Consider the following 20,830-nt stretch of genomic DNA (forward strand, 5'->3'; position numbering starts at 1 on the left):
TTCCAGTACCTAACGGGGCTACAAGAAAGCTGGAGAGGGACTTTGGACAAGGGCGTGTAGTGACAGGACACAAGGCAATGGCTTTAAACTGAAAGAGGGGAGATTTTGATGAGATCTAAGGAAGAAATTTTTTACAGTGAGGGTGGTGAGGCACTGGCATAGGTTGCCCAGAGGAGTTGTGGCTGCCCCATCCCTGGAAGTGTTCAAGGCCAGGTTGGATGAGGCTTTGAGCAACCTGGTGTAGGGGAGGGTGTCCCTGCCCATGGCAGGGGTGTTGGAACTGGATGATCTTGAAGGTCCCTTCCAACTCAAACCATTCTATGATTCTGTGATTCTATGACTTGCAGACAACTGTCACCCTTGGAGTGGCAGCTCTAGGCTTTGCAGGATACTCCACAGCAAAGGGCGCTCGTGTTTGGGCAGCAGAACTCCATCCCTAATCACAGCAGACCCCCACCTATAGACACCTCTTTACCCAGGAGCTGACCCCATGCTAGGTGCCAAGGTCCAGGAGCAATGGCTCCAGCTCAGAGGTGCTTCTTGTCACCAGGCTGCTGGCTTCCCTTCCTCAGCAGTCTTCCCAGGAGTCTACTCTTGCAAAATTTCAGGTTTAATTGTTTAACTACAGTGGTGAAAGCAGAAAAAAAAGAACAGATCCTAGTGGCTAGTTGCTAATCGCTGACAAGGAGCAGCTTGGCAGCAGAGATGTTTAGGATTTTGTGGGATAGACTGGTATATCTTATGAATACCAGGTGCCTGTCTGCTTCATCTCTTCTCTTCTCACCCAGGTCCTGAGTCTCCAACAAAACCCCTCATCAGAAATGTGAGAAGATGGCTGGGGAGGGAGGGGAAAATTGCTTCTCCCTGGGTGAATCATCTCCATCCTCTCGCAAGCCATTCTGCAAAAGAGCCTCATTGACTGGAGAATTCGGTCCTACGTTTGCAGAGCACAGGGATGCCTGCGTGTGGCTGTAACCCTGTGAACTCATGTCGACACACTGGTTTGGAGATGAGGATTACGTCCCATTTCAGTGGGTAGTTCAAGTCAGTAAAATAACCCGGCTCCTACAGCAGAGAGGGGCCTCTTCTAGGTTCAGCAGCAAAGCCTCTGGATTTTGGCGCTGAGGTCCTGGGCTCTCCCCTTAGTGTCAGGCTGCGTTATTTGTGTGTGTGCAGTCATGGATTAATTGTAAACTGATCGCAGGAGGAAGGACCGAGCCCTCTGCATTGCCAGCGTAGCCTTATGTCATACAGTCCCTGGGGAGTCATTGTTCGCCAGGGCTCAGAGAAAGGCACAGAAAAGGGAGAAAAAAACTCCAAACCAACCAAAAAATGTTCCTTGCTGCAGGTAGAGAAGGTGCAGCACCTAGAAAAGGGGAATCCGGTCCAACTGGTTGGGTTACTGTAATCAGATGCAAGGGGAGGAACTGTGGAGAAAGGCAGCCAAATGTAGCATGGGGACATGCTTGTTAATACTGGAAAAGAGACAAATTATGCCTGCTTAACTACTTGGCTGCTGCTGAATGCAGTGGAGAAGAAGCTGCGGGTTCCCATGCGCTTGGCTGCATGGTGCTGGTTTAAATGGAGTTTCCTTTGCAGTGTAAGCACAGGCTGAGGATGCTGGAAGTAATTGCTTTATTGCAAAACCAGTGGCAGAACAGAAAGAGTTAAATAGGAGCAAATATTCGCTCTCTTCTAAAGAGAAGTTAGATTCGCTTTGATTAATTCACTTAAATCTCTTGGTGTGGAAGTGAGCAAGCAAGTTACCTCCTTGTCTCTGGAGCCTATTGGGAGAAATTTGTCTTTGCAAATGAGCGATTGCGGATTGTTTTAATGAGAAGAGGATGTAGCTGCGATCATGAATGGGAAGTGTGCGCAGCAGAAGCTTCCCCCCTTCACCATGTGCTGGAGAAAACCTTTCATAGCGAGCTGAGGGTGAGAAGGGGACAGGCAGAACCTCCTGGTACACCTCTATCTGATTTTATCCTTGTTTCTAAGCCCTAAATCCAAAGGTCCTGCTTCAGTTTTTCCTTAGTACTCTGCTAAACATCATTAGAGGAGAAAGTTATATGGAAAATGGGGATGGGAGGGAAAGGGTGTATTCCTTAATTCACTGGCTGTGGCTGAAAAGACACGGACATTTGGGAGCTTTCTTCGATTTAGCTTATTGTCTCCGGGATCTCAGGAATGCCAATTCCACCCTTTCTTCTTGCTGACCTTGAAGGTCTTGCAGAAGTGTTTGCGAGAAGGAGAAGAGCTATTTACTTCTTAGAGTTCATTCTCCAGCACTGGAATTAAATAGAGCCATGTAAAAAGAAAGAAAGAAACAAAGGGTTCTTTAAAATAATCTGGAAAGAAATTACTTCTCAATTACCTTTCATCTGCACAGTATATTTTAAATTATTATTCTGCCAATCCCCCACTTGACTATAGATTTTTTGGGGGGGAGCAGAGAGAAAAAAAATCTGAATTTCTTATCTGTTTTGTTCTAAAAGGGAGAGGAAGGGATATCGGACGTTAAACCATTTACCCACAATAATTAAAAAAAATAAATTGGAAGAAATGCATGGTTTTTCTTCTTCTTCTTTTTTTTTTTTTTTTTTTTTAAGAGGTCACATTTAAATAAGGACTTCAAATGCCCCTGAGGTTAAATGCAAAAATGAATGTGCTGTGATTTGACCTGTGGAGAGCAAGTTGTCAGCGGTGGAAAGCTGGCTTCAGGAAAGAGTCCTGTGAAAGCAGAGCGTATGTGTTGAGGATAGCCAACGCATGAGAAAGAAACAGAGGAAACCAGCATTCCCCAGACAGGGGAATTCCCCAAACAGTTCAGTTTTCCCTTTGAAAAAATGGTAAGTTTGGGTTGAGGCTGCTCTTGCTGTGCTAGGAAAGAGAATGAAGCAGGACTTCAAAATCCATATTTCGTCTCTGGAAAACCATCTTTAACCGTGCCATTCTGCTGCCTGCAGTTCCGACCAGTGATTCCTGCTGCTCCTGCCTGTAGCCACCATGGTCCTGTTCAGCCTGGAGAAGAGAAGGCTCCAAGGAGACCTTCCAGCAACCTTCCTGTACCTAAAGGGGCTACAAGAAAGCTGGAGAGGGGCTTTGGACAAGGACGTGTAGTGACAGGACAAGCGGCAATGGCTTTAAACTGAAAGAGGGGAGATTTCGATGAGATCTATGGAAGAAATTCTTCCCTCTGAGGGTGGTGAAACACTGGAACAGGTTTCCCAGAAAAGTTGTGGCTGCCCCATCCCCAGAAGTGTTCAAGGCCAGGTTGGATGAGGCTTTGAGCAACCTGGTGCAGTGGAGGCTGTCCCTGTCCATGGCAGGGGGGTTGGAACTAAGTGATCTTTGAGGTCCCTTCCAACCCAAACCATTCCATGATTCTATGATTTCCTCCTCCTAGCACTCTGCACTGCCCTCGCAGCCAGGACTGCTCTTGCAGGTTTTGAGACAGATTGCACAGATTGTGGCGATGAGGTCAGTCTCCTCCCAGGAGATTCCTGCTGACGGGGCCTTTTCCATCCTCTCCTATCAACACAAGTTAAACACCAGCTACCGCCACCATTGCTCCCACTCTGTTTACAAAGCTCTGCCCCACTCCCCTCGATGCGATGTTGTCATTGCCATCGTAGCAGTGTGATACATGCTTGTGTGGTTACCTAAGTGCTCATTTCTTCCCACAACCATTTTAATTTTCCTCTTTAGATACCTGTCATAAGCACAGAAATACTGTGAAAAATCCTGGGTTACTGTGCTACCAGATCTGCTCTGCAGATTTTCCTTGTGAGACATGGGCAGCTGATTTAGCTTCTCTTTGCTCCACTTCTCTGTAGTGGGGATTTCTCTCCTGTGCAGTGGGATTGTGAGAATAAATACTTTCTAAATTGTGAAGCACTCAAAATACTGCAGTAGTGGGGACTATATATATGTCAGAATAGACAAGGAAGCAGCAGTAAACTTATTATTGTTTGAGACTTGATCCTGTAAACACACATCTGAGTCTCCACCTTTCCATGAGGGAAGCCAAGTCTCAGAACCGGTCCAAGGAGCAGAGTCTTGTGAGCATGAACGTGTCCTGGACTAGGCCATCCTGGATCCTTTGAGGGTTATAAATCATACGTTACGTGGCTTCAGAGTTTCTTTTAATGTAGCCTCTCCATTTGTTCCCAGTTCCTACGTGCTTTGCTCTTAGAATGAGTCACCAGAAGCTGCTGCTCATGCATTTTCCTTTGCTTTAAATGTGTGCTTTATTTTAAGAAGCTGAATCTCCGGTTTCTCAGAACCTGAAACTCCTTTTTTCAGTTTGACAAGTGGACAGATGGTCAGAGGCGGAGGATCCTGGAGGACCTGTTGGAACGCTGTTCCCCATCACAGCAGAAATTCTGTGCCAAGCAGCTACAGGATCGAGTTCCCATTGAGGCTCTAGATTTTACCACAAGGCTTCCTAGAGTCCTGTCTTTATACGTCTTTTCCTTCCTGGACCCACGGAGCCTCTGTCGATGTGCACAGGTAAAAAAAACAATGTGTACCTAAGGTTCAGAAAGTCAAGTCCAGCTAGTTATGAAAAAGGGAAACGGCACTAGTTTTCAGCAAAGACATACCAGTGCTGTTCTTCATGACACAAGGATGTCTTCTGACTTGGCAGCCTGGTGCCAAATACTTAGTGCTGCTTGTATGAGACTGAATGCAATGCTTCCACAGATCCTAAATGAAGCCAGACTGGCCAAGATTTACAAAAGCAAAGAGTAATTTTAGATGCTGAGCTCTAAGGCATTTAAATTGAGGCACTTTAAGAGACAGATTCTTCCCAAGGAGGCGGCCTGGTACTTTTGGAAAATCACGTTCTTATAAAGTACCTTGCACTGTATACAGAATCATTACTTGCTTTGAAAAGTATTGGCTTGTGCTAGTTGCAAGAACTGCACACGATGCTTTAAGAAAACCAGATGCTTTAAAATGCTCGAGGGTAAGATGTTGGATATGGAGAAGCAGAGAAGTTACAGATGTGTTTTTGAGCACAGTGGGTAGGGCTTCAGTCTTTTGAACACAGTGGCTAAGACTCCAGAAATATGTTTCCGTGAAATAAAGTGCTGTGAGATGACACCTAAAGTAGTTCGGAATGAATAAGTTCAGATATTGGTGACATTATTACTGCACTAACATAGCACTCCATGTAATACTACAAATGTTTCAAAATCTCAGCTTGTTTCAAGCCTGCTCTAATATCTTTCTCCAGCATTTCATGTTTTATATGGATGCAACTCAACACTATTCATTCACAGGCAGGGAGAAGACAGGTTAGGAAATTACTTAGAAAGCAAGGTCTTTACAGTGCCACTTGTGTCATATCATTGACTAGCTGCTATTACAAGTATGGCAGTGCCAGTAGATGATGTTTGTTCTTAAGGTGGAAGAAGCATTGCACGCAAAGTAACACTGTGATGGAGTATAGAAGCAGAACATGAGTAGGAAGAAAATGTTCAGAACGGGTCTATCAAACTTCGGGAGTTTACTGATGCTATTTTTCTCAGTGGAAACTACGGAAACAACTACTCCAACTACTGGAGACCTTATAGCAGCCTTCCAGTACCTAAAGAGGCTACAGGAAAGCTGGAGAGGGACTTTTGACAAGGGCATGTAGGACAAGGGGCAATGACTTTGAACTTGAAGAGGGGAGATTTTGATGAGATATTTTTTATTCAGAGGGTGGTGAAACATTGGCACAGGTTGCCCAGAGAAGTTGTGGCTGCCTCATCCCTGGAAGTGTTCAAGGCCAGGTTGGATGAGGCTTTGAGCAACCTGGTGTAGTGGAAGGTGTCCCTGCCCATGGCAGGGGGGTTGGAAGTAGATGATCTTTGAGGTCCCTTCCAACCCAAACCATTCTATGATTCTATGAAAGGATTTATTCCAACTACTATATGCTTATTGAGTAGAAGTGCAGGAAGTTGACCCAAACAAGCTGAATTTCTTTCTCTTGGCCTGTGATTTTGGAGTATTTCACCATATGCTGGAGATCAGGTAACACTTAGGCACTGAGCATGTGATGAAGACCTTGAATGGTTTAAATGGTTTCATGAAAGGTTCAAATTGAGCATAAACAGTGCTGAAGCACTGTACTAGTTTAAGAATATAGGAGAATTGCATCCACAGCACAGAAGTCTCTAGCTGCAATCTCAGATGCTTGAAACTCCAAGTTTTTCAACTTACTGGGCATTCACAGGTTAGCTGGTACTGGAAGTACCTGTCTGAACTGGATCAACTCTGGATGCTGAAATGCCTACGTTTTGGCTGGTACATCAACTTCTCTCCAACCCCCTTTGAGCAAGGAATCTGGAAGAAACATTACATTGAGATGGTGAAAGAGCTCCATATCACGAGACCAAAGGTACATACCTACCACCTCTAGAGATGTTCGGGGCTAATGGGAGAACTGAGCTGGTTGGGTGCCTAAGCCCTCTGCCTCTTTATCATTCTGTAATCTCCCACTAGTAAAATAGAAGATAGATACATCATTTTAAATTAGAATATAAACTCATGTGTTGCCATGCACTCTACTTTCCCATCATCCATCCCTGTTAGAGACGAAGTGAAGATCTAACTGGTTAGGAGAAGCAATGACCAAGGTTGCACTCCGCTATCCTTTCAGGGTGTTCTGGAGTAATCCTCTAAATTTCCCTCTCCAGCACTCAAGGCTGTTCCCCTCTCTTTTCCCCAGTTTATAGAGCATATCATAGCTTACCATAATCTGATAAGCAGAGGTGGGGTACCTAGCATCACGCCTGCTCATATTTCGGAGTCGGTTTACCAGTTGGAAAGGAAAAAAACATCCATTATGCACATTATAGCCCTTGGCATTGTCTCTTTCTCTCTTCTTCAAAGGTGAGAGGGCCATTTTGGGGAGGTGGAACATTACTCAGTAGCCATTGCTTTCTCCTGAGATTCATTGATGTCATGCCTGGTTTGCAGGACTGGGAGAGTGGTATTCTTCTGCCCTGAATTCAAAACTCAGCCTTCTAATTTGAACCAAACTCCCTCGTAGACTCTCTGTAGTCAATAGAGAGAAGCCAGTGTATCTCCAAAGCAGTTCAGCTCATCTTAGAGATTTTAGGAGATGGGCAATGACGTGCACTGTCAGGGTGCCTATTTTTGTCCACTGACCATAATAGAGCCTGGAGAGACTAATTTTGAGTTAACATCCAGTTCTTAGAAGTCTAAAGTTAAGCAAAATAAATCTCATTTTCATTATAGGCTAAAATTTATTTTCTTCTTTTAATATCTTTTGTTAGACTCCATCAAAGGATGAGTTTGTAGTTATTGATGTGCAACCGGTAAGAAGCAACATCCCAGAGGCAAAACTTTCTTTGCCAGGAAGGAGGACAAACAAGGAGAAAAAGAAGCTCCCACCGTGGCGTTCATCAGACAGGCATCCTACAGACACCATCCGATTCAACTACCTTGACAACTACGATCCCATTGAGCAGGCTCGGCAGGCGTAAGTGCTTGATCTCTTCCCTTTTGCTTTTTCTGTGATGAAGGGTATAGAATCATGGAATGTTTGGGGTTGGAAAGGACCTTCAGGATCATCTAGTTCCAACGCCCCTGCCATGGGCAGAGACACCCTCCACTACATCAGGTTGCTCAAAGCCTCATCCAACCTAGCCTTGAACACTTCCAGGGATGGGAGCCACAACTTTTCTAGGCAACCTAGTCCAGTGCCTCACCATTCTCATTTAAAAACTTTTTTCCTTATATCTAATCTAAATCTTCCCTCTTTCAGTTTAAAGCCATTGCCCCTTGTCCTGTCACTACACGCCCTTGTCCAAAGCCCCTCTCCAGCTTTCTTGTAGCCCCATTAGGTACTGGAAGGCTGCTGGAAGGTCTCCCCGGAGCCTTCTCTTCTCCAAGCTGAACAACCCCAACTCTCTCAGCCTGTCTCCATAGCAGAGGTGCTCCAGCTTTGGGATCATTTTTGTGGCCTCCTCTGGATCCGCTCCAACAGCTCCATGTCCTTCTGATGCTGGGGACCCCAGAGGCCCCCTTTAGGTACTGGAAGGCTGCTATAAGATCGCTGCAGAGCCTTCTCTTCTCCAGGCTGAACAAAGCCAACCTGGAGATTTCTCGTTTGTGTTAATACCACCTCTCATTTTTCCTGGGCTCACAGCAGTCACCTCAGTTCAGCTGATGTGCAGTAACTTGTGAAACTGGTAATACTATCATTAATCTGAGTCTGGTGAACAGGTAATGGATTAGCTTGACCGTTGCCTAGTTTCTGTGTGAGTCCCTGTGAAAAGGACTGACACAGACTCTCACCCAACCGAACGTGCAAAGAGGAGGAGATTCCTCTTCACTGTGCCAACAAAAACCTTGGGAACCAATTGAGCCACAAGGAAAGTATCCAGATTGTACTTTAAGTAAATAACTGGTAGAGCTGAGATTAGCCCTGTGCACAGGAACAATCAACCCAGGAATTACCCCAGCCCAGTGATTATTTGGCAAAGCAGTCGTGCACTCACATAGGCTCTTTCTCAATGGGATTAACTTTGCCGGACCCACCACTCCTCTGGGGTGTTCCACAAAGTTCCCAGTGTCTGAGCAAAAGCCTTTTATGAATCATTTCTTAATCCGCGTCCCCTAGTCCTAGGATACTGCACTACTTCAAAGAGCTTTCCAGTTTCCACCTCACCCTCCTTCTGCAGTATGTTTCCAAACTCTAGCCCCATTTTGGGTAGAGTTCTTTGAGGCTTTTAACTAAATATTTTGCCAAAATGCCTCTTGTTGCAAACAGATCTCCTGATATTATTATTCGGTTGTGCTAAATGTTACTGTGTAGAGACTCCCAAAGGTTTCTGTGAGGTTTAGAGTTCTCTTGTGCCAGCCAGGACCCAGTGTCAAAACTGGGACAAACCTTGTTTGAAGAGTTTAAGAGTCGCTTGTTCCAGCATTGAGCTGTAGATGCAGCTGACAACCAGATGCAAATGATTCTCAGTTGCTAATGATACAGTAAGCGCGCTGACTGTTTTCTTCTCCTAAGTGAGATTTGAGCCTCTATCCATTGGTGCAATGGAGAATATTTTAATGCCTAGTGTTCTAGCAAATCTGGCATTTATCCATAATTATAGAGGATTACTGCAGGGAGAGAAAGGAATTCTATGAGATTTGCTTGTTTATCAAGGATCGCCCTTTAATATCACTTAAGCTGAAAGTAATTGCTAGTGTGTAGTCTCATCTGTAATGATTACTCAGCAACAGAAGTGTGCCGTTTCAGGTGCTGACCCAGCTTCCCACTCACCGAATGATGTTATAGTGCTTCTTTTCTGTGGACACATTGCCAACAGAGTCCCCTCTGCAGACCTTTCTCTGCTAAAGGTCTATGGGGAAGAGAAGAGAAAAGAAGAGAGGAGAGGAGAGGAGAGGAGAGAACTGTTTCAGTTGGAAGGGATCTACAACGATCATCTAGTCCAATTCAGGACTCTAGAAAGCCTGTTCCAGTGTTTGACCACCTCTCAGTAAAGAAATGCTTCCTAATGTCCCATCTAAATATTGTGTCTGCCATCCTTTGCTTCTAGGCAGCTCCCTGGGGATTGGGTCTTCAGCACTTCACCCGGCTCCCTGACTGCATGTCATGGTTTCGCCCAGCTGGCAACTAAATGCCACACAGCCGCTCACTCACCCTCCCCCACCCCCGGGAAATGGGGAAGAGAATTAAAGGGGAAGAGGGAAGGAGACTCATGGGTTGAGAGAAGAACAATTTAATAATAATAATAATAATAATAATAATAATAATAATAATAATAATAATAATAATAATAATAATAATAATAATAATAATAATATATGTATAATAATATATACAAACAAGTGATGCACAGAGTAATTGCTCACCACCTGGTGACCAACGCCTGTCCCATCCCGGCAAATGATCCCAAAACAGATAAGTCTCAACACCGCAATCCTGGACGAGTGAGAGGCCTGAAAAGAGAGAGAGACAGAGACAGAACTCTGAGAGTCCAAGAGTGAGAGTCCCAGAAGAGCAAAATCACTTCTTCCCAGTCAACCCTCATGTATACACTGGGTATGACATTGCATGATATGGAATACTCCATTGGCGAATTTGGCCCTCAATCTTAAGTCTAAGTTCAAATCATAAGGGGAATTGTGGACCCTTTGTCCTGGCCATGCTCTCCTCAGCCTGTTTTGCTCCTGCACACTGGCAAAAACACAGGACGCTGAGAAGTCCTTGATGTCTCAGCACCAACTACCAACATCAGTGCGCTATCAGCATTCTTCTCATGGTGAAGCCCCAACTAAATCCAAAGACAGAGCTCTTCTATCTGCTAAAAACAAAAACTAACTCTTGTCCCAGCCAAAACCTGGACACTGCAGTAGAAACAGCACAACCATCTTTCATGCTTGAGTGTTCCTCAAGTGTAGGCATTCGGTGGAGGTGGCAGCAGCAGCTAATGGGTGGCTTGGGCAGGCGTAGGGTGTCTATCAATAGTAGCACAATGGCAAAGTGGTCAGAGTGCCCCACTTGATGCCAAGCTTTGTTTTGGATGGCTGATGAAGGCCATGCTCAGCCAACTGTGAGTGAACGTCTAGTTGGTTGAGCTAGGGAGTCTCATGTGAATGCTATGCAAGATGATCTACCTCACTGCAGCCTACAGGCTCAGGCAGACCCTGCTTGACCAGTGTACGGGGTTGTAAAGCAGAACAGAGAACCAAGATAACAATCTCTGCCCCCCCAGGCAGTGTTAGGTATAGTTATTCTTCAGCTTAGATGAATTCTTGGAGCTCAAGGGCATAACAACCACTCTTCATGTAAAATGAATGTCAGAAGTAATGACATCTATCTAAAATGAGATTCCTAAAACAATAGGAGTGATTTCCCAAAAATACAGGGGTTTGCAAAGGTAGTCTGGGAGAGGAAATGAGTTTTGCTGCAGTCTGAATGCATATAGAATCATAGAATCATAGAGTCATCTGGTTGGAAGAGACCTTCAAGATCATCGAGTCCAACCATTCACCCTGCACTGTCAGGGTCCCTAAACCATGTTCCTCAACACCAAATCTACACGTTTTTTAAACATCTCCAGGGATGGGGACTCCACCACCTCCCTGGGCAGCCTGTTCCAATACTTCACAACCCTCTCTGTAAAGAAATTCTTCCTGATATCTAACCTAAATTTCCCCTGGTGCAACTTGAGGCCATTCCCTCTCGTCCTGTCATTCATAACGTGGGAGAAGAGACCGACCCCCATCTCCCTACAACTTCCTTTCAGGTAATTGTAGAGAGCGATAAGGTCCCCCCTGAGCCTCCTCTTCTCCAGACTAAACAGTCCCAGCTCCCTCAGCCGCTCCTCATAGGTCGAGTTCTCTAAGAACTTGTGACGTTATGGGGAGGAACGAGTATTTTCTTGAGGTTATGAGCATGTGTGAAAAGATGCAGCAGAACCAGCAGAAAACCAGCCGAAGCCAAAGTGATGGCTGAGAGAGAAGGACTCGAGAGAGCACTTGAAGGCCAACAGATTGGCTGGAAAGCTGTGAGCCAACAAACCGTTCTTTCCATTTGAGTTCTGCTGTGTTGAAGAAAACCAGATTTGTAGAAAATTCTTTGTAAATAAACAAGATTACATCAAAGGAATACCTTACACCATCATCAAAGCAATGTGTAAGACTAGTCACTGGCTACTTCTTTGAATCCAAGTTAATCTGCCTAACATCAGGTTAAATTTTGTAGAATTCAAGAGGTAATGAAAAAATAATTTTTTTCCTAGCTCTTGAACCTGGTTAAAATCTCCTCTGAGCTGGACCTCACTCTACACTTGATTTCTGGTCCATAGAGAGGTGAGAACTCTCCTGTTCATCATAACAGGGTGTCCACGCTGCAGCCAAAATATTGTCATTTAAATGGCAGAATTGTCATCTGTTTCTTTTCTGGCCTTTTGGGGTGAGTCATTAGCTACACACTCCATTCCACAGCAACGTCAAAACTACACTCAAGGGTCAGTATCTGGGCTGGTGCCAGTGACATGGACAGTGGGATCAAGTGCACCCTCAGCGCATTTGCTGATGACACCAACTGTGTGGTGTTGTGGACATGCTGGAGGGAAGGGATGCCATCCAGAGGGACCTGGACAGGCTGGAGAGGTGGACCTGTGAGAACCTCATGAAGTTCAACAAGGCCAAGTGCAAGGTCCTGCACGTGGGTCCGGGCAATCCCAAGCACAAGTACAGGCTGGGCGGAGAATGGATTGAGAGCAGCACGGAGGAGAAGGACTTGGGGGTGCTGGTTGATGAGAAACTCAACATGAGGCGGCAATGTGCGCTGGCAGCCCAGAAAGCCAACCGTGTCCTGAGCTGCATCCAAAGCAGTATAGGCAGCAGGTCGAGGGAGGGGATTCTGCCCCTCTGCTCTGCTCTTGTGAGACCCCACCTGCAGTGCTGCATTCAGCTCTGGGACCTCCAACGTAAGAAGGACATGGAGCTGTTGGAGTGGGTCCAGACGAGGCCACAAAGATGATGCAAGGGCTGGAGCACCTCTGCTATGGAGACAGGCTGAGAGAGTTGGGGCTGTTCAGCCTGGAGAAGAGAAGGCTCTGGGGAGAACTTCTAGCAGCCTTCTAGTACCTAAAGGGGCTACAAGAAAGCTGGAGAGGGGCTTTGGACAAGGGCATGTAGTGACAGGACACGGGGCAATGGCTTTAAACTGAAAGAGGGGAGATTTCAATGAGATCTAAGGAAGAAATTTTTTACACTGAGGGTGGTGAAACACTGGCACAGGTTGCCTAGAGAACCTGTGGCTGCCCCATCCCTGGAAGTGTTCAAGGCCAGGTTGGATGAGGCTTTGAGCAACCTGGTGTAGTGGAGGGTGTCTCTGCCCATGGCAGGGGTGTTGGAACTGGATGATCTTGAAGGTCCCTTCCAACCCAAACCATTCCATGATTCTATGATTCTGCACTGCTGTGAATTCATAGCTAAGAACTTATCCTTGCTGAGTCAAAAAAAATGTGAAACATGGTAAAAGTAACAAGCTACAGTCAGTTCCCGATTATGCAGGAGAGAGGAGACGAAGGGAGTCCTAAAAGAGGCCATACAAAACATATATTTCAGGTTTTAAGACCATAATTGGGTATTTACCTTTGAAAAACAAAGAAATAGATTCCTCTAGAGCAATAGGGTGAGGCTTTGGCCTGGACAGTGCTGGTGCTTCATGTCACTGGGGAGAAGAACCATAACACAGTGCCACAGCTGGGTAGTGCCCCGAAAATGGCAGAATGGTGTTAATTTGCAATCTGGATGATAATTGAGACTTGACTGGGTGATTTTTTCTCATGGAGTTTTTTGGCTGCTTCTCAGAAAGGCATGAGCTCGTCCTATAAAAACTGAATGGCACCTGAGAGCCTCAGTGACAAACATCACTGCAGAAGGAAGCAGAAAGGACAGAGATCCCTGAGTGTGTTGACTGGGAGCTTATTAGGTTTAGATGGGATAGTGTGGGAAAAGCTCCATAGGCACTGAGCAGTGAAATTAAGAATAGCACTGATCAGATGCACAGCCGAGGGTGCGGTGAGGCGATACAGAAGACAACAGACAGGGGCTGAATTCCAGATTTCCTGGAAGAGGTTATCAAAATCCTGTGGCAGAACAATAGCTATGACTTTTCAGTGTCACTGCATGTACATGTTCAATTTGTCGTAAGGGCCATTTCTGGTAGGTCTGATTTGCCTGAATCATCCAGGTAGGTTTTTTTATATACAAACAAAGCAGAGACCAGCAAGGATGGATTTGTCTCTTTGGGCACAAAGCCATATCGCAAAGGTGAAGTGAAAGATTTTTATCTAAAGCGTGGAACCAACTTCACAAGTTTTCTCTGGGACTCTGATCTCCCTAAAAAGGACCAGGAAGGGTGTTTCTTTCAGTCCATGCATGTTCTGCTGGAAAGCATCTGGTGTTTGTGCTGCTTGTTGCCAAGAAATCAAAAGATTTGCCTCCCACTTGATCATGATTAATGAATTCCGATTGTAGCCTAGCACTGGACCCCGGCCAAGATTGTGTCCTTGTGCCTCAAGAAAGAGCCCTGCTACTTCTCATGACAACAGCTCAGCCAAAACGCAAGCTCCTTCCCCCCGCTAACCAGCTTGGGCTTCTGGAAGCCAGCGCTAATTCAGTTAGATAATTTATGGACGTAGACCGACTCTAAAAACAGTTGCATATTGTACTGGAATGTTTACCCAACGAGAAAATAATTACTTTCAGTAATTGTTCTGTCAGCAGCCTGGGCCCAGTTTCTGACAAAAAAAAAGGGCTGGCTTGCGTGAGAAGGGAATGGTGTTTCGCTGTCCTTACGAATCCTAACGCTTGTCTCTTGCTTTTCATGTTTCTGAATAGCCAGCCCAGAGCTCTCTGCCTGTTCAGCTTGTCAGAATTAAAAATGTTCCTTAAGGGACAGCGGGGTGAGAAACACTGAGTTTGGCACTGGGAGTGAGAGACTTGCCATCCTCGTCTCGGCACTGATGCCCTTTTCTTTGCAGCCTTGAGAAATTCATCCTTATTGCTTAGCTTTCCATAGAATCATCGAATCACAGAATGGTTTGGGTGGGCAGGGACCTATAAAGGCCACCTAGTCCAACTCCCCTGCAGTGAGCAGGGATATAGAAGCATAGAATGGTGTAGGTTGGAAGGGACCTCAAAGATCATCTAGTTCCAACCCCCCTGCCACGGGCAGGGACACCCTCCACTACACGAGGTTGCTCAAAGCCTCATCCAACCTGGCCTGGAACACTTCCAGGGATGGGACAGCCACAACTTCTCTGGGAAACCTGTGCCAGTGCCTCACCACCCTCAGAGGGAAGAAGTTCTTCCTTAGATCTTATAGAAATCTCCCCTCTTTCAGTTTAAATCCATTGCCCCGTGTCCTGTCACTACACACCCTTGTCCAAAGCCCCTCTCCAGCTTTCTTGTAGCCCCTTTAAGTACTGGAAGGCTGCTGGAAGGTCTCCCCGGAGCCTTCTCTTCTCCAGGCTGAACAGCCCCAACTCTCTCAGCCTGTCTCCAGAGCAGAGGTGCTCCAGCCCCCAGATCAGCTTTATGGCCTCTGGACCCCTCCAACAGCTCCATGTCCTTTTGATATTGGGGACCCCAGAGCTGAACGCTGCACTGCAGGGGGGGTCTCACAAGAGCAGAGCAGAGGGGCAGAATCCCCTCCCTCGACCTGCTGCCTATACTGCTTTGGATGCAGCCCAGGACACGGTTGGCTTTCTGGGCTGCCAGCGCACATTGCCGCCTCATGTTGAGCTTCTCATCAACCAACACCCCCAAGTCCTTCTCCTCCGTGCTGCTCTCTATCCATTCTCTGTCCAGCCTGTACTTGTACTTGGGGTTGCCTTGACCCATGTGCAGGACCTTGCACTTGGCCTTGTTGAACTTCATGGGTGTGGACACTAGAATACAGCAGCACAGGTTGATATCTTAATTCACAACCACAAGGCCAGGTCTGTGTTCTCTCTAATGATGACCAGTTCAGTCCCCATAATAATATTTTGGATTGAACTTTCTCCCTTGGCTGTTAGTGAATTGTTTATAAACAGATTGTAGTTTTCCTTAATTTGCTATGTGAAATAATTTGTCTGATTCATCTTTATGGTTCTTGATCTGCAGCTGCCCTGCGACGAGTGACTGACTGTTGGCTGCTTTTGAGGATGTGTGTGTTATGTGGTGTGGCCCTGTTTCTTTAATAGATAAATGTTGCTTTTAGAGTGTTTCCACCCTTTATGTTCATGATTTTGTATTCCTGTGCTTTTTAACATGCCTTCCAGGAGCCCAGAGATGCTGGTGGTGGAGCTGGGAGACCAACCCAGAGAGTTCACAGAGTTGCTGCTAAAAATCCACTAATTCTGTATTGCAGAATTTGAACGTGGAAGGAGAATGAACACCTTCAGAGCAAATGGGTTTAGGAACATGCCTGAGCTCTTAAAACAACTTCCTTATTGTATGGGTTTTACTCCTGATATTGGAAAAATGTGACAACTGGCCATATTCCGGTGTACTTCACTTAATTTTCACTCTCTGGAACATTCCTGTTCTGCCAGTAAATTGTACTGACTTTAATAATAGCTGCATATAAATGTATAATTTTATATACATATACAAGAAGAGGTATTTGCCTATAAAAATAATGCATAAAAAATTTGTTGGAGAGGCAGTCCTTTAGCCTTATTTATGTTACAAGTTACGTGGACTTAACTGAAAACTCTCAAAATGATTTAACTAAACTCGCCTTTCTGTGAATTTCCCTAAGCTGATGTAATATGTTACGTGAATTTAGCTTAAATCAGTAAGTCATGAGCTAAGGGCATGCGTCTGAGTACTATAAAGTTATCATAACTTAAAAAATAGCAAGTTACCACCCTGCTCTGAGCCATGGTATCTGATTGTGCGCTCTTGGCCTGCCCCAGGTGGAAGATAAAATGTATTACCTTAAACCATGCCTTTTCGGGTGACAATATCATCGGGGATTTTCTTCTTCTCAATTCCAGGGAACCAACTCCATAGCGTTTGTTAATATTATTTTGTTCTACTCTGCAGAAGAAAGAAAGGAGGAGTGGAGACCCCAGACCTCAGCAGACAGGCAGCTGAGAAAAAAAAGAGAGCGGGTCATGGATCTAATAAGCTCCAGAAGGCAAAATCACTGGCAAGTATCATAGAATCATAGAATCATAGAATCATAGAATGGTTTGGGTTGGAAGGAACCTCAAAGATCATCTAGTTCCAAACCCCCTGCCATGTGCAGGGACACCTTCCACTACACCAGGTTGCTCAAAGCCTCATCCAACCTGGCCTTGAACACTTCCAGGGATGAGGCAGCCACAACTTCTCTGGACAGCCTGTGCCAGTGCCTCACCACCCTCTGAGTGAAAAATTTCTTCCTTATATCTAATCTAAATCTGCCCTCTTTCAGTTTAAAGCCATTGCCCCTTGTCCTATCACTACATGCCCTTGTCCAAAGCCCCTCCCCAGCTTTCCTGTAGGCCCCCTTTAAGTACTGGAAGGCTGCAATAAGATCACCCTGGAGCCTTCTCTTCTCCAGGCTGAACAACCCCAACTCTCTCAGTCTGTCTTCATAGCAGAGGTGTTCCAGCCCTCGGATCATCTTCGTGGCTGTCCTCTGAACCCGCTCGAGCAGCTCCATGTCCTTCTTGTGTTGGGGACTCCAGAGCTGAACGCAGTATTCCAGGTGGGGTCTCCTGAGAGCAGAGCAGAGGGGCAGGATCACCTCCCTCGACCTGCTGCCCATGCTGCTTTGGATGCAGCCCAGGACACGGTTGGCTTTCTGGGCTGCCAGCGCACATTGCTGGCTCCTGTTGAGCTTCTCATCCACCAGCACCCCCAAGTCCTTTTCCTTAGGGCTGCTCTCAATCCATTCTCCACCCAGCCTGTACTTGTTCTTGGAATTATATCAGCTGGAGCCCGGTGTCAGGTACGCCCAGGAACATTTTAGTTCAGAGTTTCTACTTAACTTGGGGAACTGTGAAGCTTTGCTCTTGCTCTAAGTAGGCCACCAGGATTGTTTGCGGTCCGGCCGCAAACAGGAGATAATCTGGGCAGAAGGAGGACACAAAGCACACCATGTCTGGTGGCTCCAGGGACAAGCTCTCCTTGCAGTCTAGACATAGTCCCTCTGCCTTTGGTGGGAAAAGGACAGCAACTGTCTGTATGTAGACAGTGACCTTGTTATCTGCTACGCCCTCACTTCGTTTGCCGCACAGTATCCCAATGAGCAGTTTCCGTGCTTTCCAAAGCATCACATCAATTATCCTACAGCACTTGCGTCTCTTCCCAAAGCTGCTCTTCTGTGCTCGCAGCTTTTGATCAGCACAATTTGATGTTAGTTTATTCTCCGTTCGTTGCACTGAGCCTGAGCAAAGCAGCCCCAAGGTCTTAATACTGAGGATTCATTGTGCTCATCGCTGGTAAAATAGGGCATCCTCACATGAAAGGAGTCTGGGGAAGTCAGGCTTCCAGAAAGCATCATGGGTCTAAGCTTTTGTAGATACGGCAACAAATAACTGCCAGAAGAAGGACGTGCTCACATGCGTATCAGGGGGTTTCGCAGACCTGGGAGCGTGTTTCCTAAGCGATGAAAGCCAGGGAACGTGTGTGAGTTGAGCTAAAGAAGGTTTACATAAAAGAGAGGCATTGTCTCCCGAGATTGGGAGGCGTTTTCCTGACCCAAATACAGCCTGTTTGCAAGGAAATAGATTCAGTCAGTGTTAAAGAACAGAAAATATCATTCAAGTTGTTCAGCCTGTGTCTTACAATTTCTGTTCTCCAATGGCTTCTTCTGTAGCCCTTAGGTCAGAGCACCCTTACACAGTTTAATTCCATCACGGCTTCCTGTTTCAAATTTAATGCTGTTTTATTGTGAGTTTCGAAGTGAAAGAATCTTAGTTCAGGGTAAAAAGAGGTGAATTTGATTTTGTTTTCCCAGATTTTAGGAAAGTTATGTGTTCTTTGAAGTTACTTAACCTGCAACCCACAAGGAGGAAGGCACAAGCGCCTAGTCTGAGTCCCACCATGAAGTCCAAACCCTCCTGTGCAACATCAGTGGGAGTTTTTGCTATAAATTGCAGCCGTGCAGGGTTGAACAGAGTGTAGGTATGTGTCACCTTCTGTTGGCTGCTCACAGTTTAAAAGGGACATTATTATTCCTGTACCAAATAGTCAGCAGAAAGCATTTAGCTGACCCGAAATGCTCATAGATGTCTGGGGGAGCACGCAGAATTAGTGGGTACTGAATTCTCACCCTACAAAGAGCTCTGGGAAGAATTTAAAGCCGCTGCCTGCTGCCAAGGCCTGACAGGTCCACCATCCTCCCTTGGTCCCTTCTAGGCAGTTAGGACAGCCTAACCCAGGAGTAACCCCATGGGATTACACCTTGGTGACACGAGCCCAGAACAGAGCTCCGTGTCTTTATACTACACAATCTTGGTAGCACTGGCTTCCTTCTGTTTGTGTTCAAAATCTGGGGTAGCCTGTGTTGCTGTGTCACTCTTTCCTAGACCTTTACATTGAAAATAGGCTTGTATTTCTCTTGAGTTTAGAGTTGTCCACATTTCAGTAAAAGAGCTGTGTTTCTTATTCTCTGATGTATAAGCCTGCTGTTACACTGGCCATTAATGACTACAACACTACATGACAATAAAGGTCAGGTTACGGTAGGCTGATGCATAGAAAAAGAATATATATATATTATATATATTTTCTATAATATAAAATATAAAATATATATTAGATATTTATATTTATGTATAAAACTTGCTAGGAATAATCCAAAATTAATTTCCATTTATTATTAAGGTATCATTGGGAAACCTTGTTGAAATGAAGACCTGTGAAAAGACTCTTATTTAATCAAGTCCAAATAAAGAGGCTTCATGCTCAAATCTTTTAGTAAATCCTTAGAAGAAGAACAGAGTATGATGAAAGAATAAGTGCCCCAAGCAAGCAAACATCAAGTCAAATTAAAATGAAGCTCTTAAATAGCTCAATGATGCAAGTGCAGAAAGTAGGTGAGAATAAAGTACATTACAGCCAACAATGAAGATGTGAAAGGGTTATTAGGTGGAGCTCCAAGCTCAGGAGGCTGAGCAACAGCACACCAAAATAGAATAAACACATAATTAAGGTGATGACCTGAGTCCTGGAATTACATCCACTGGCTCCATATTTGCATACGGTGAATCAGTTCTCCTCCTAGGAAACTTGTGAGGTTTTGGAGTTTATTAGTAATCACGGAAACAGCAGCATAAAATGTGACCACGCTCACACTTAATTTAGAAAAAAAAATTAAAGTAAAATAGCTAAATTACAATAAATAGTAAATTACAATAAATTAAGTGAATTAGGTGTCTGAATGAAGGGCCACATTCTTTCTTACGAATGCACATTCAACCCTCATGTCTCTGCAGTGGGGAGGGAATACCTGCTCTCTTTATCCAAGGAAATGCCTTACTTTAAGGATACATATAGTTTCAGTGGTAACATCTCTTTAAGCACTTTGCTGGATCAAGGCTTTATGACTCATCTATACCACCTTATCATAGAATCATAGAATGGTTAGGGCTGGAAGGGACCTTCAAAGGTCATCTAGTCCAACCCCCCTGCAAGGAACAGGGATATCTCCAACTAGATCAGGTTGCTCAGGGCCTTGTCCAACCTGGCCTTGAACGTCTCCAGGGATGGAGCATCCACCACCTCTCTGGGCAACCTGTTCCAGTGTTCTACCACTCTCATAGTAAAAAATTTTTTCCTAATATCCAACCTGAACCTACCTCCCTCTATTTTAAAACCATTACCCCTTGTCCTATCATAACTGGCCCTCCTGAACAGCCTCTCCCCATCTTTCCTGTAGGCCCCCTTGAGGTACTGGAAGACCGCTATAAGGTCACCCCGGAGCCTCCTCTTCTCCAGGCTGAACAGCCCCAACTCTTTCAGCCTGTCCTCATAGGAAAGGTGCTCCAGCCCTCTTATCATCTTCGTGGCCCTCCTCTGGACCCTCTCCAACTGGTCCATGTCCTTCTTATGTTGGGGACTCCAGAACTGGACGCAGTACTCCAAGTGAGGTCTCACAAGGGCAGAGTAGAGGGGGAGAATCACCTCCCTCGACCTGCTGGCCACACTCCTCTTGATGCAGCCCAGGATGCGGTTGGCCTTCTGGGCCGCAAGAGCACATTGCCGGCTCAAATTGAGCTTCTCGTCCACCAGTACTCCCAAGTCCTTCTCCTCAGGGCTGCTCTCGATCCAATCACCACCCAGTCTGTATTTATGC

At 45.6% G+C, this 20,830-nt stretch overlaps 1 protein-coding gene across 1 annotated transcript in view; it reads left to right on the forward strand.

The window, feature by feature from the left end:
- The window catches only part of FBXO16 (F-box protein 16), a 37,275-nt gene that overhangs the window by 10,450 nt on the left and 5,995 nt on the right, over positions 1-20,830 (forward strand). The window contains exons 3-6 of the mRNA XM_086624352.1: positions 4,306-4,512; positions 6,224-6,388; positions 7,290-7,495; positions 16,588-16,693. Coding sequence (XP_086480478.1) covers positions 4,306-4,512; positions 6,224-6,388; positions 7,290-7,495; positions 16,588-16,693 — 684 coding nt within the window. The remainder of the gene's footprint in view (positions 1-4,305; positions 4,513-6,223; positions 6,389-7,289; positions 7,496-16,587; positions 16,694-20,830) is intronic.

This window comes from Tauraco erythrolophus, chromosome 2 (assembly GCF_009769465.1).
Source record: "Tauraco erythrolophus isolate bTauEry1 chromosome 2, bTauEry1.pri, whole genome shotgun sequence".
Classification (NCBI taxonomy): Eukaryota; Metazoa; Chordata; class Aves; order Musophagiformes; family Musophagidae; genus Tauraco; species Tauraco erythrolophus.